At 53.5% G+C, this 13,724-nt stretch overlaps 1 protein-coding gene across 1 annotated transcript in view; it reads right to left on the bottom strand.

The window, feature by feature from the left end:
- Positions 1-13,724, bottom strand: part of CACNA1E (calcium voltage-gated channel subunit alpha1 E) — a 147,556-nt gene that overhangs the window by 36,352 nt on the left and 97,480 nt on the right. Inside the window, 11 exon segments of the mRNA XM_040611360.1 lie at positions 2,697-2,794; positions 4,195-4,262; positions 4,583-4,700; positions 5,104-5,176; positions 5,503-5,634; positions 5,759-5,871; positions 6,133-6,245; positions 7,577-7,786; positions 8,089-8,223; positions 8,585-8,638; positions 9,627-9,742. Coding sequence (XP_040467294.1) covers positions 2,697-2,794; positions 4,195-4,262; positions 4,583-4,700; positions 5,104-5,176; positions 5,503-5,634; positions 5,759-5,871; positions 6,133-6,245; positions 7,577-7,786; positions 8,089-8,223; positions 8,585-8,638; positions 9,627-9,742 — 1,230 coding nt within the window.

Genomic DNA, 13,724 nt, shown 5'->3' with positions numbered 1-13,724 from the left:
AAGCCCCAGGACATGCTTGGATATTTAACAGCTCTTTCAAACTGCTTCAGATTCACCTCTCCCAAGCAACATGTGGCAATTTGAAAGAGGAAGCAATGCATCAGGCTGGCCTCGAGCTGCTCAGAGCCATCGCCGTGGGTTGGTGCTGCCCTGATACCACAGTGGGGAACGTGAAGTTCCCCAGCAAAAGCAAGGCATAAACCTAGGGCTGAGATGCTGACACGGAGAGGCTGAACAGGGCTGTCGGTGCCCTTCACCCCTACTGAATTTAGGCAGCTGGGGAGATTCAAGGCTTAATCCTTTGTATCAGCACAGAAAAGATTCAGATACGCACAGCCCCAAGCGAACAGCCCTGAGCATACGCAAATAAATGTGCATGCCATGATTTAGAAGGTTTCCTTTTTGCAAATGCCATGTGTGTGTGCAGGACATGCAAGGAAATACACTCCAATCCCACGGGACCAAGGGCCCACGTGCACGCAGAGCTCACACAGGTCAGGTGGGGTGCATCTCGCTGCCATCCTGCGAGTGCAGCAATACCCTTGGACCCCATGTGTGTCATGCTGGTGACTGCCTCCTTACAGCCATGTGCACGGGAACAGCCCAGTGCCATGCTCAAGGCAGAGTGCGAGCTGCAGGCGCCTGCTGCCATCCCCGCAGCAAGTGGCCGAGCCTTCAAATGCATCCACGCACCACGTTAGGCACCAACACATGACAGCATCCGCATGCGTCCATCTGGCCACCCACTCATCAAACAGCCCCAAGCCATCTGCACCAATGGCGCCCATGTACAAATACAATACTCCGATCGGCACCACAGCCGCCCACGCCAACCTGGCCACGTGGGAACACTCATCCCCAAGTGCCACCGGACCTCTCTGCAGGCAGGAACGCGTGTACCAAACCTGCCTGCGCTGGGTACCCACATAGAAATGAAGCCATCTGTGTCTGCGCACAACCAAACGCAGAGACCGGCTCAGCTTCACCACTCTGAGTTACCAACAGCCCTTCAGTACCGGCTCTGCTCTGGCTCATCCCTTGCTGTGATGTCCCCACTGTCCCTCCCCAGCTGCCGGCATCAGCATAGCACCACTAAAAGCACATCAAGACCTGATGCTGGAGATGGTCAGCCCCATGGCATCACATCCCCTTCCCTGCCCCTGACGCCATCCATCCTGATGAGGGGGAAGGAGCTGGAAAAAAGATCTGCAAATATCAACACCTCCCATTTCAATGTCACTAGAACAACAACAAAAGGCTAAAGAGATCTGCTTTCCTAACCAGACGTATCTGACAATGGCTAGAAAACTATAGCAGGGATGTGCAGCGTGGACAAATCCTTCAATGTCCTAATACAGTCCATCTCCCTCTCTCCTGCCTGCCCATTCTCCAGCCCCTTCTGCAGCCTAAATCCCTCCATCCCCTTGCTTTATCTGACACGTTCCCACTGGTAGCCAGAGACAGTCATGATACACACTCTACCACCTCTCCCATATCCCCCCTCCCAGTACCTGGCCAGGCACAGATTTATCATGAACATCCCATCACCCCCAAACCAGCGTGATACCTGCAGCGGCTGGAAAACCAGGCAGGGCTGACAAGTACCCCCAGTTCCTGCTGCCACTAAAGCCACAGGTGATGCGTGCAGGGTGGGGGACCATCGCATCCCACTGCTGCCAAGTTGCTGCCTCCGACACCCCCCCCCACCCCAGATCAGTGCTCGCCTGAAGACAGCAGTTTCTCTCGGCAAATCTGCAAGAGATTCTGCTGTGTACAAGCTTGGCTGGGTTTCAAAGAATAACGAAACCTAAAATTCCCTGGGAAGGGATTCTATAAAAAAAGGAAAAAAAAAAAAATCCTTTCAGCCGTACTGAAATGTACTGTTTTGGGAAACAAATCAAAACGCCTCGTTCCAATGTTGACTTTGAAAGTTTTATGTGATTTAGACCATATGACACTGCAAAATAAAGAGAAAAAAGGCGTCTAGAAAGGAAAAAACAGAATTTTCTTCTGCTGAAACGCAGAGACAAGGCTCCTTAACACCATGCCAGGGGTTTATGTGGTTTGGGGCTTTTTTTTCTTGCCCAAATCAAATTTCTTTACAGTCAAACATGGTTTTGCAAACCTGCTCCATCTCTCATAACTGCATTTGCTACCCGGGGAAGGAGCCCGGGGGAGATTTGTGACACCTCTGCTCCCTTCTCCCCCAACCCTGGCTGCTCTCCCGCAGCTCTGCCAAGAAAAAACGCTCTGCAGGAACAAATATCACCCCTCCTCAAGAAAAACTTGAGATCCTTTCCACCTCCCCAGCCTCCTTCTCCACCCCTAGCAGCAGTCCTGAGTGTTTTGAGCTGTACACTGGAGGCAGAAAGCCTCCTTTAGGGTGCTTCTGCCATGCCCAAGCACTGAGGCTGCTGCTTGGGGCAGGGGTGGGCAACTCCAGGTGCCACAGGGTGACCAGTCCCTGCTCTGACACCTCTTTGGAGACACTGCTGCTCATGGGGAGCACACTCCTACATCTCCATCCATCCTCAGGAAGACACGCGGATAGGGAGTCACCCAGTGTGGGGACCCCTTTTTCTTTCAGCAGCCCCCCCAACCAGCCACGCCAGGCTCCACACTTCAGCTCCCCACTCTGCTGAGAACCCGGCTGGGCTCAGGAGGGCACAGGGGTAGCAGCACGGGCAGTCACTCACTCGATAGCAGGCATGTTTGGGGCAGACATGGGGCTGACTTCTTTGGCTTTCTGAAGGGCGTGCTTCTGGTTAAAGGCCTCCTCTTCCTCCTGCTCGTCCTGCGGAGGAAAGAGGGGAGTTGCTTAGTGGGATGCTGTGGTTTCAAGGGAAGGTGCAGCCATCGGAGGCAGCGAGAGATGCACAGGGATGCCTTAGATGAAAAGGTGTGCAGGAGAAAGGCGGAGCTGTATTTCCAGAGACAGCCTTTATTTTCCTTGTGCTGTGGGGACACAACTTCCCCACTATGCCAGATCTTACTGAAGGCGTCAGCACTACTTAAATAAGTGAACCCAGCCCACTCCAGGCAAGAGCTGGGCTGTGCACACTAGAACAGCCCCAGACAGTGTAGACCGACTCAGCCCTCCCTTCTGCACAGCCACAGGGGTGAGACAGGCATCCCCTCAATAGAGTGGGAGGCAAGGCATCCATGAATGACCCCAGCAGAGACCGTATTGCTTTAATGAGTATGGTTGTGTCTCTGGAGCAAAAAATGTCATTAGGAGTCATTAGCATGCATTCAGCCTTTTCGAAAACTCAGCACTCTCTTAATTGATGCTGCTGGTATGCGGCAGGGCTCTCCCACCCCTCTCACCCCAGCAGCTGGCAGTCCCTGGAAATGCCACCTGCACCCACCACGGGATGAGAGGGACTCCACGTGCACCCCTCAGGCAAGCGAGTACCATGCCCCGTTTCGTTTGCTGCTAGCGGGTCAGCTTTACACCAGCGTGGAACCCTCTCAGTAAGCCCCAGGGACCTGAGTAATAGGTATGGGCTCCGGAAAAAAACAAGCACCACCAGATTGCTGGTTCCCTCCAAAGAGCAGCAACGACCCTTGCAGCTCTTGCCTATTCACCATTATCCAGATGGTGCCCCAATATTTTAGCACTCCCCAAATATTTTCCAGCTCAGCCTAATAACCTTCTGAAGCACCATCCTAAATTGCATTCTAAATCACACGCACTGCTTTGTGGGCAGGTGGGGAATAAATACTGACACCACTGGAAAGCGCTTCCCACTCCACATCTCCAAAGTGCTTGGGCAAACAACCATCCTCATATCAGACCCCATCAGACAGATGAGGATTATCTCAACCTGACCAGAGGCAAACAAAACTGGGGAGCTTAAATGGAGAAATAGTTAAGCCACACTTGATGGTAAGTGTGGGTGTTCCTGGAGAGACCAGCAGGTTTAAGCACTTTCCTAAATCAAAGTCTAAATGGCTTTGCCCAGCAATATGGGTTTGTGTTTCAGGGGAGCACTCCGTGAGCCTTCCCGGAGGAAGAGGCTCCGCTTCCAATTTGATCCGACCTCTTTTCAAGGCAGGCTGAGCTGAGGGACTAGGTGGCCTTGGCTCTAGAGCGCGAACAGTCACAGGTGCTGCTCCCGGTGCCTTTCCTGCTGGTCCCCACCTTCAGTCTCTTCACAGGAGAAGAAAAAGGAGCAACAGGAACATACATACCTTGGTGAGCTCCTGAGCATTGGCCAGGTTGTCCACCGCAATGGCCAAGAACACATTCAGCAGAGTATCTGCGAGCAGCTAAGGATGCACAAGCTGTGTGTTAAGGACATGCATGTCTGCAGTCACCAAGGGAGGGTGGCTCTGGTGGCTCCTCCCCAGCTTAGTGAGGAGCAGCCAAAGGGACAACCTCCTCACCCATCCCATATATAAAGCCCTCATTGCATCTCCAGACATCTCTGCTTTTGGGATATCCAGGTCTGCTGCATGTGTGATGGGTCTCCCTCAACTGGGAGAGAGGGAAGGGGCAGCGGGTAGGGAGGGGGATGCCCGCAGAGAGGGTGATGAGACAGGGTTGTCTCCACTAAAAGCACAGCAGCTGGGTGGATACAGTTTCCAAACAAGGTAAGGACGATGAAATAGATGGAGGACCACATGCCCGAGCGAACGCCTCCCTGGGAGCGGATGCCGTTGTACATCACCTCATTCCAGTCCTCACCCGTCAGGATCTGCAGGAAAGCAAGCCAGCAGCTCTGTCACCCGCACCTCCTCATCACCTGGACAGACCCCCGTGATCTATCCCACCAACACGCAGGAGCCAAGTACAGTGACCCCGTGGAGCAGGTAACCCAGCTCTATAGCTGCAGCACTTGCAGGAGATGATGTTGGACACTGCTGAGGGTTTAGGTCTCCTCAGAAGAGTCTGGAAACTCTTTCACCTTCTGTAACAGCGGTGGAAGAGTTTCCATCTCTTGCCATCCACTTCGTTATACAGGAGGAGAGAAAGTGAGTTATATTCTAACAGCTGATGGAGAGGAATTTATTTGGTTTAACAAGCCCCTTCCAGCCAGGGAGAGTGAGCAGGTGGTCCCAAGTCCCTTTGGTTGTGCCCCCTTGCAGCCCAGCTCCTACCTGGAACACTGTCATGATGGCCGCGGGGAAAGTGTCAAAGTTGGCCGATGGTGTCCCATCGATGAAGTTAAACCTGGAAGTGGAACCAGGATGACATAAATGGGCCTGAGTACCAAGGTCATCAAACCCCTGACTGCTGTGCTGTCAGCTCTCTTGTGCTTAGGAGGACCTTTCCCTACTCTAAGGAAGGTCTCCTGAGCCTTTGGTGCCACAACCCAAAAAGCTTGCTGGCCAGAAGGACCCACACACCCCTCGAGCAGGGACTTTGGTATGTGAGAAGTACCACTGTTAGCAGCAGACTGGGGGGCAAGGCTGCAGTCTTCCTAGGCACCTACAAGGGTGTCATTACTTGGCTTTAACACCAAAAAGTTCCTTTTTCTCAGACTTGAAACAACCTACCTGCCTCCAAACAGCTGCATTCCCAGCAGGGCAAAGACTACAATGAAGAGGAAGAGGAGGAAGAGCAGGCTGATAATAGACTTCATGGAGCTCATCAGCGAGACCACCAAATTCCTCAGGGATGCCCAGTACCTACAAAACAGAGACATTGCTGGAGCACTCGTGGTGCTGCTGACAGGAGAGCAGGAGTGACTAGATCTGGGCTGCAGCCATAATCTGAGACGAAGGGTGACAGGCACAGATGGTTGGTACGTACTTGGTTATTTTAAATATTCGCAGGAGACGAAGGGCTCGTAGGACACTGATCCCAAAAGACGTTCCTGGTCTGAAGATAGCCCAAACCACTTCAAAGATGCTTCCCACCGTGACCTGAGAAGCAGGCACAGCCATAGGTCAAAGACAGGCTTGGGACTGGCTGTTGGAGGAAATCTTCGTGTGCCTGAAGATGAGGCACTCAGCATTCTGCCCAGGACCTGGTGCCTTGGTCTGGCATGGGCAGGCTGTCTAAACAGAAAGGGCTCCCACGCCCACGGTGAGGGCCACCTCGTTCTTCTCCCTCTTGGTGCCTTGTGCTGCAGACATCTGCCAAACATCTCCCCCCACACCCACAGCATCTCTGGGGCCACTTACCCCACAGTCAAAGCAGTTGAAGGAAGAATGGAAGTAAAGGCGTGGCCCCATCCCGTACATCTTTAAGGACATCTCCAGGAGGAAGAGCCCAAGAAACAGGAACTCTGCATAGTCTGAAAGAGAAAACCCAAATGCGCTAACCTTGGGGCACCGAGCTGCGCTGAGCGTCCTGCATGCACCCACCCGTGGCCCATATAGCACGGCACAGAGATGGGACAAGTCACGGCCCACACTGCTTCCCCAAGGACTCGGAGTCTGGCATGAGGGAAGCTTGTCTGCGAGGAGCTAGACTGTATATAACAGAGCATCAGCCCCACAAGGTAATCTTTCAGGGTAGATGCACCGGCGCCCCAGGGATGTGAGAAGGCCAGAGGCGGTCGGCATGGAGCAGAGCAGCTCCTTAGCATTACAGGACAGTGGTTGAGGTGCCTGCAAGGGCATTAACCACACGACACTGTAGGGGAGTATTAGCAACCCGGATTTAAATCACTGCGTGGCTGGAACTTGGCCAGGGAAACCGAGCCGAACAGCCAAAAGCCAGTGCAAAGCTTCTCCAGCTATTTCACGAACATCAGCAGGCAAGACTCTGGCTCTTCACCTTGCCCAAAAGATGCTTCTCCCCATGACCAGCTGCCATACCACACTGCAGCACGCCGGGACCTCGGCAGGCCTGAGCGTGCTAACGCAGATCTGGGCAGGCCCGGTGCTCAATGGGGAGGTTTTCAAGGTGAGTAAGAATAACACGGCTGAGAACGCAGCACTGTCGCTACTGCAGCAGCTCAGCAGTAACACACGCCTACCACGGGGCTGACCATGCTGCTCTGCAGTTGGCACCACGCTAGAATAGACATGGGGGTACTGCCTCCAAGAGCTGACCTCATACCATGGCCCACGGTGGGCTGCGGGATGCTCAAGTAACTGGTTTCAAGCTTGGGATCTCCATGCCATGCTCCGCACCAAAACTTTAACCAGGGGGTTCTACCATGACCAGTCCCATCCCTGCAAACTCATGCCTTTCTAGCAATGGCGTGTGGGCATTCAAAGATGGACCTCCAGCAAGCTTTCCGTCACCACTGTTCACAAGGTTAGGATAAACCCAACTGCAGTCCGTTTCTATCTCTTGACAAAGACATTGACCTGAAGGGTGTGAGGCCAGTACAGCTCCTCCACGTTTGCTCAGAGGCTGAGACAGCCATAAGGGGCCACAGGGCCAAGGACAAAGCTGAATTAAATAGCTGTACACCGCCCTTCATTATCAACAGTGAACATAGTTTAGGTCATTCCTCACCCAGCTCCATACCAGCATGACTGGTGGGATCCATCCCCATGTGCCCTGGGGCAAGGAGCGAGGGTGTGCTGCAGCCTCCAGCCTCTGGAGAAGGTTGTAGGAGGTTTTGCGTGCCCACACAGTGCTCTCACACCTACACAAAGCCCAGGGACTCACAGAGAAAGTGGGTGAGCCAGGCTGGCTGGTTATGATGGACGATGGCCACACAGGCAGTGTTGAGAGCCACCAGGCTCAAGACGATCCAGTAGAAGACCTGGGATTTCACCATGTGGCGAACAGAGATGCGCAGGAGTCGCTCCTTGTGCCGTAAGTAGGAGGCACCGTCCACTCTGGCGCCTTTGAGGCCAGAGTGACTCAAGGGGTTACCTAAGGGAAAAGAGGGGGGACAAGGAGTTGGGTGCTCCAGTCAAGGTGAGAGAAGGAGTTGGGTGCTCCAGCCTTCCCTGCAACATGAGACAGGACAGACGGCTCACAGACATTGCTCTTATGGGACACAACTGATCCAGACAGTTTTTATGTGGCACAGGGGGCAGCAGGTGGTTTGCCCCTTTTGCTGTCAGACTAGCAGAGATGGCTGATCTGTGACAGTCTCCACGTGATGGATGCAACCCTGGCAACTCAATAAGCTAGCAGGGGTTTTGAGGAAGCACGGTGCAAACTGCACTGACCCAAGGTTGGATGAAGAGGTCTTCTCTGCGCCAGCCTCCGCTCGCCCACGGAGGAGATATCGACACAGTGCTCATCACTCGAGTCACGGTTCATGGCATCTGTCCGGTTCCTTTTGATGGTGGCTCTCCTGAGCACTGGGAAGGGAAGAGTAATGGGTGTTGGAGCGATGAGGTGGCCCCACTCTGCCAGCAGCTGGCTCGTTGGACCAGGATCTGGCGATCGGTACTTAGTTAGCTCAGGTCTGGTAGCAGGATGGAGATACCCAGGTTACCCCAGTCCAGAATCATATCTTGCATGGGACCAGTCACCTCCTGGCCTCCACAGTCTCTCAGGGGTTATGCTGCCAGTCAACCACCCCACACCCCTCTCTTGGGCTGCAGACCCCACTGAGATATTCCCAGACTTTCCACCACCGCTGGAGGGTTTCAACCTCCAGCTGCAGGCAAGCACAAAGAAGGGCAGGTAGATTTTTGGGTAGGGCGTTGCTTGTCTTACCTTCTAAGGCTGAGGTCCCAGAATTTTTGTTCTCTTCAGCTAGCATGACTTCCTCTACGCAAAACACAGAGTTCAGCATCAGGACACAAGACACCAATTGGCCAAATACATCAGACCTCACTGCCCTGTACCTAAGCACTTTGCCCAGCCTGGAGGTGGTGGCTCTAGGTTGCAAACTCTTGTCAAGTATTGGTTAAGTGTCCAAAAGCAAATTCTGGAGAGTGGCAAGTGGCAGCTACCACAAATTACGTCAGAAAGAAAAATGACTTGTAATCAACCCTTCCTCCTTCATTGTAATTAAAGAAGCTGAACATTGGAGACATTGGGGCTCAACATCCCAACCAAGGGCCAAAGCTGAGGTCTGGGGCTCAGGGCTCATTTCAAGACATCTGTCCTTTTTCAAGTCTGAATGCTAGATGAAATCTTCCCTTCGCAGAGCTGAACACGCTGACCTGATCCCCATGAGGAGCAAGAAAGGGCACAGGCTGTGGCAGTTTGGGGACCAGCAACCACAGGCTGTCACACTGTTCCAGCAGGAGCCTGGAAACCTCCACCACCCCCATCCTTGGCCCAGGTCCAGGAGCCCCAAGGTGGGAACTGGTGAATTCATCCCCTCCAGACTGCTCCAGGAGCAGGTTTAGCTGGAAAACCACTGTCACCGTTCACTGCTCTACTTCCCCACTGCCCACCACTGCAGGAGACTCCAGCAAATATCAAGAGATAGGAAATCATCACAGAGCAAAGCTCACAGCCGTGATGCTCACACCCTCCCCGGAGATGTAATATGCCTCATGTTCAAAACATGACAGTTTTATGCCACAGAATGTGAGGTTTCAGCAGCTGTTAGCGACATCCTTGCTTGCAGCCTGGCGGGACCATCACACCATCTGGGACCGAGCTCACCCATGCACCCAACACCACCATGTGAGCACCTGTGCAACTTTGGGGTTGCACCAGATGACGCTCAGGGATCCCTCCCCATCTTCATCACTCTGCAGTGCCTGCCATCCCCCCGGGGTCCCCCCGGCCCACCAGCCTTTACCTGCTTTGTCTATCCAGGCTCGGTAGCCGTTGAGCTCCCGCTCGATCTGCTGCTGGCGCCGCAGCTTCATGAAGGCTCGGCGGTTCTCCACTCGCTCACGCTCTTTGGCAAACTCCCTGGGGAAGGGCAGAGGGGGGCGATGAGAGCATGGCCAGGGAGCAGCAGGGGGTGGGGGGCTGGGGCATCTCAGGGCTGTGAGGGGAGGTAGCAACCATGGGTGAGCAGGCGCCAAGATCTGCTGGTGCATGCTGGGGAGATGCACGATCATCCCCAGCCAAAGCATGGTCAGGGGATGGGTGAACGATCAGAAAAAAGGAAAGGCTTCTTTGCAGGAGGAAAGGCACGGATGCATGGGAGCAAACGCCCAGCTCCCTCACTCATCCCTGCGTGCCCCAGCTGGGAGCCACTGCCATTCAGGGAGGACGTTCCCAGCACCACCCAACTCCAGAACCAGCTCAGCTTCTGTGTGTCCCTGTAGGGAATAAAAACCGGGCTCTGTGGGGAGGCAGCAAGGGGATGGAGGAGGGCAGGTCCTGTCCCCCACTTTTACCTCCTCCTCTGAACCCTTTTTTTTTTTTCCAGCCTCTCCTTGGACTATTTTCCCAGAACTTGAGATATCCCTGTTGTCCTCTGGACTTCTGCACCTCACACGAGCTATCCAGGTGCGATGACCAGCCCAGAGCAGGCCAGCAGCTTGGCGCAGCTCTGCCGTGGGCAGGAGGGCAGGCAGCACCGCATGGGCTCTGTGCAGGTAAGGGCACATCAAACGCTGATCAACACTGGCCAGAGCTAACGCTGTGACCTCTGCTTGTGCAGCCTCTAACACGCATGGTGCACAGATGTACTAGCATCCACCTGCTCACCTGCACTCCTAAGCACATGCATAAACACATCCTCAGTACATAAGACACGATTTCACCTGTAGCACGGCTCAGAGCTGTGCAAAGACACCCATACACAGCTAGGGCTATATACACCTTCTCACCTGCAGTTAAAACACAAGACCATGATGGTAAGTAAGCATGGTCTGCTTTCTGGTTTACACACACCTGTGGCCATACGCAAGAGACTTGTGCAGGTTTTTCACCCACCTTATATGAAGAAGCACCCAAAGCCTTAAGTACATATGCAAAGGCCATCACACAGAGAAACAGCAATATTCGGCAGGAAACGCAGGGGTGGCAATGTAGGCAACCTCTCATCCACGCCATGGGTTACATGTAAGACAACACAGCCAGACCTGCCTCTAGGAGATCCCATACCCCGCTCTTGCACACACCACGTACCTGGGGCATCTTGACCCTCAAGTTATACTTCTATCAATGGTCACATTTGCACTCAGCAAGCATCCTTCACACCAAACATCCCCTAAGTACACCGTTCCCTCTTTGCAAGAACATCAGGGGGATGCAATTTGCTGGCTGCAGCTCCCTGTCCCGTCCCCAAGCACCTGGTTGCAGACCCCCAGCTGCACAGAGGAGCTCAGCCGGTGCCCCAGACTCCTCCCTGTCCTAGGGTACCCGGAGGGAAGCATGACTGCAAAGAACAAATGGCACCGTTCTTTCTGCAAGATGAATGTCTCCCTCCCCAGAGACTAGCAGCAATCTCCAGCCTCAAAAAAAAAAATAAAAAATTCAAAAGAACTGAAAGAATTGGTCTGTCTGCTGCAGAGAGAGTTCAAGTGCATTACCCCAGCTGAGCTATTACACCCTTAATGCTGTGTGGGCTTTTGCATATGTGTGTGTGTGCACGCACGCATGTTTGTGTGAAAAGCCCTGAATGTTCCTTGCATCTCTTGTTTAAGATCCCCAGACAATTCAGGCATTTTTAATTCCACCCCAGGAAGGTGAAGTTTCCTGCCGCTCTGGCATTAAGCGTCAAATGACTCTCCCCCTCCATCACTGGCTTTCAGACTGAAATGAGACTTTCTTCCTAGGGCAGGGAAGGGGGAGAGAACAAAAGGCAAGGAAGAGAAAAGCAGCTTAAGTGGAGGGAAGGAAGGCAGGAGGAGACGGGGGAGAAGGAAGGACCTCCCACAGCCAACAGCAAAATGCACTCTCAGTTTTGGGCATGCCACACCAAAAACCCTCCTTGCCCTAGCTAGAGGAAAGACAGGACCATTTTGGCTGTGCCATCATCACTCACCACCCTTTATTAGCAAATTTTGGATGTCAAGAAATGAGAAGATGCTGTTTGCAGCCAGAGTTGGTGGGCAAGTTGCCTCTTTCCCTCCGGTCTCGTCCTGCCACGCACCAAACTTCTGCCCCACAGGCCATAAGCCCATGCCAGCCAGCACCTAAGCAGAACTTTTGCCAGCCCCTGCAGATATATTCTGTGACCAGGAGCACCTGGAAAGCTTCCCCTGATTTACACCAGATGGGAATCTGGCCCCTCTCTGTCGCCTCCTGCTTGCCCATCCCTCTGTCTTCCAGCTCCTCCCCTGCTGAGCTAGTCTCCTTTTGCTGCATGGAGAGAGAAGCCATCGTCCTGTATCCACAATGAAACCCAGCCAGAAGGACCTGCTGAGCCTCAAATCACCTTTTCCCAGAGAAGGGAATCGGAGCATCTTTTCCAGCACCCCCCTCATCAAGCAGCATTTCTCCCCACCCAACCATTTGCTCATGGAGCCCTAATTTGCAAGAAGCTGGTGCCACACACATCCAGGGACAAGGTCTGTGCAGCTGCAGCAGCGTCTCAGAGGGAGACACTTCCCACATGCTTGATCCCTAATGGAGCTTAATTGCTTTTGTCCATTAGAAGGAGGAAGGGGTGGCAGAGAGGGGAGGGAAAAAAAAAAAAGTTAAGCCTAACTTAATGAATTATTACATTTCAGAGAGACACATTACCGAGCAGGGCAGCAGCGGGGGCTGGTGACATCTGAGAGTGGGTAGGCGATGCTGACAGATCAAGGATTGCTCAGAGCCAATTTGCAGCAGCGGGTAGAGATAATACTGTATGTGAGTGAGAACAGGGCCAGCGATGGTGACTGACAGCCGCTTGGGAAAGCTCCAAGTTGCAGGCAGGGCAGCATCACATCACCGAGAGAGCCAGGCACCTGCCTCCTATTGAAAGGCTCTGCTCCTCAGCATGGATGGGTTACATCGCCGGGGATGGCCCAGTTCGGTCTTGCAAAGAGCCCAGGGCTGTTCTGCCTTGTAGGGTCCCCGTGAGGGGGCTCAAAGGACGCCAGCAGATAGCACGGGTCCCCACCGGCAACACCTCTTCTTGTCCATCTGAGTCTCCTGGCCCCAAATCCCAATGCCTCCAGCATGAAAACCTCCACCCGTGACAGCCAAGCTCCACTCGTGCCGACCCAGTGCCATCACAGCCCTTCCTCATCCAGCCTCGTAAAGCTGATGGCACACAGCGAGCGATGGAGGCGAGCGCTGAAGGTCGAGGTGGGAGCTGGGGAGCGGTGTGCCATCTGTCCTCCTGCACGCAAGGGCACCATCCATCCACGCGCCATGGCCAGCCTGCCGGGACGGTTGGAGCACAGATGGTTGGCTCCTCCTCTGCCTGTGAGTTCTCCTTTACAGCCTTGGCATTCCCCTCACGTGGCACGAAAGCATCTCTCCTCCTGGTGGGAGACCTTGGGGGACACCGCCACGCTCGGCTGCCTTCCTCCCCAGGCCCCCACACCCTCACTCGCCCCCAGGGCAGTGATGCTTTTCCTACATCATTGCACTCAAAGGACTGGGGAGCCCAGGTCTGGTTTTAATGGGACAACCCCGCATATGGAAGTGTCCAGCTTGAAAATAGGCCACTTTTTTTGGAAAAAAACCCACCAAAACCAAACAAACAAACAGAAAAAAACCACAACAAAACACCAAAACCCCAACCACAAGAAACCAACAACCAGAAACCAGTTAAGAAAAGAAAAAAAAAAAATCACAGATACTGCAACCCTCTTTTCTTCTTTCTGGTGCTTCTTTGAGTCCAGAGCGGGTATATCGTGCTGGTCACATCAATATTGTGGCTTCCATACTTTGAAACAACAAGCCAACCATCTCCAAACCCATCAATTCATCACCTTTTGCCACTGTTAAAGGCACCTCCAACAAACCAGTTACTAAACAGGTCTTGAAACGATCAGAAGCA

This window comes from Falco naumanni, chromosome 11 (assembly GCF_017639655.2).
Source record: "Falco naumanni isolate bFalNau1 chromosome 11, bFalNau1.pat, whole genome shotgun sequence".
In the NCBI taxonomy this organism is placed as follows: domain Eukaryota; kingdom Metazoa; phylum Chordata; class Aves; order Falconiformes; family Falconidae; genus Falco; species Falco naumanni.
This window is presented reverse-complemented; position numbering and strand designations above follow the sequence as displayed.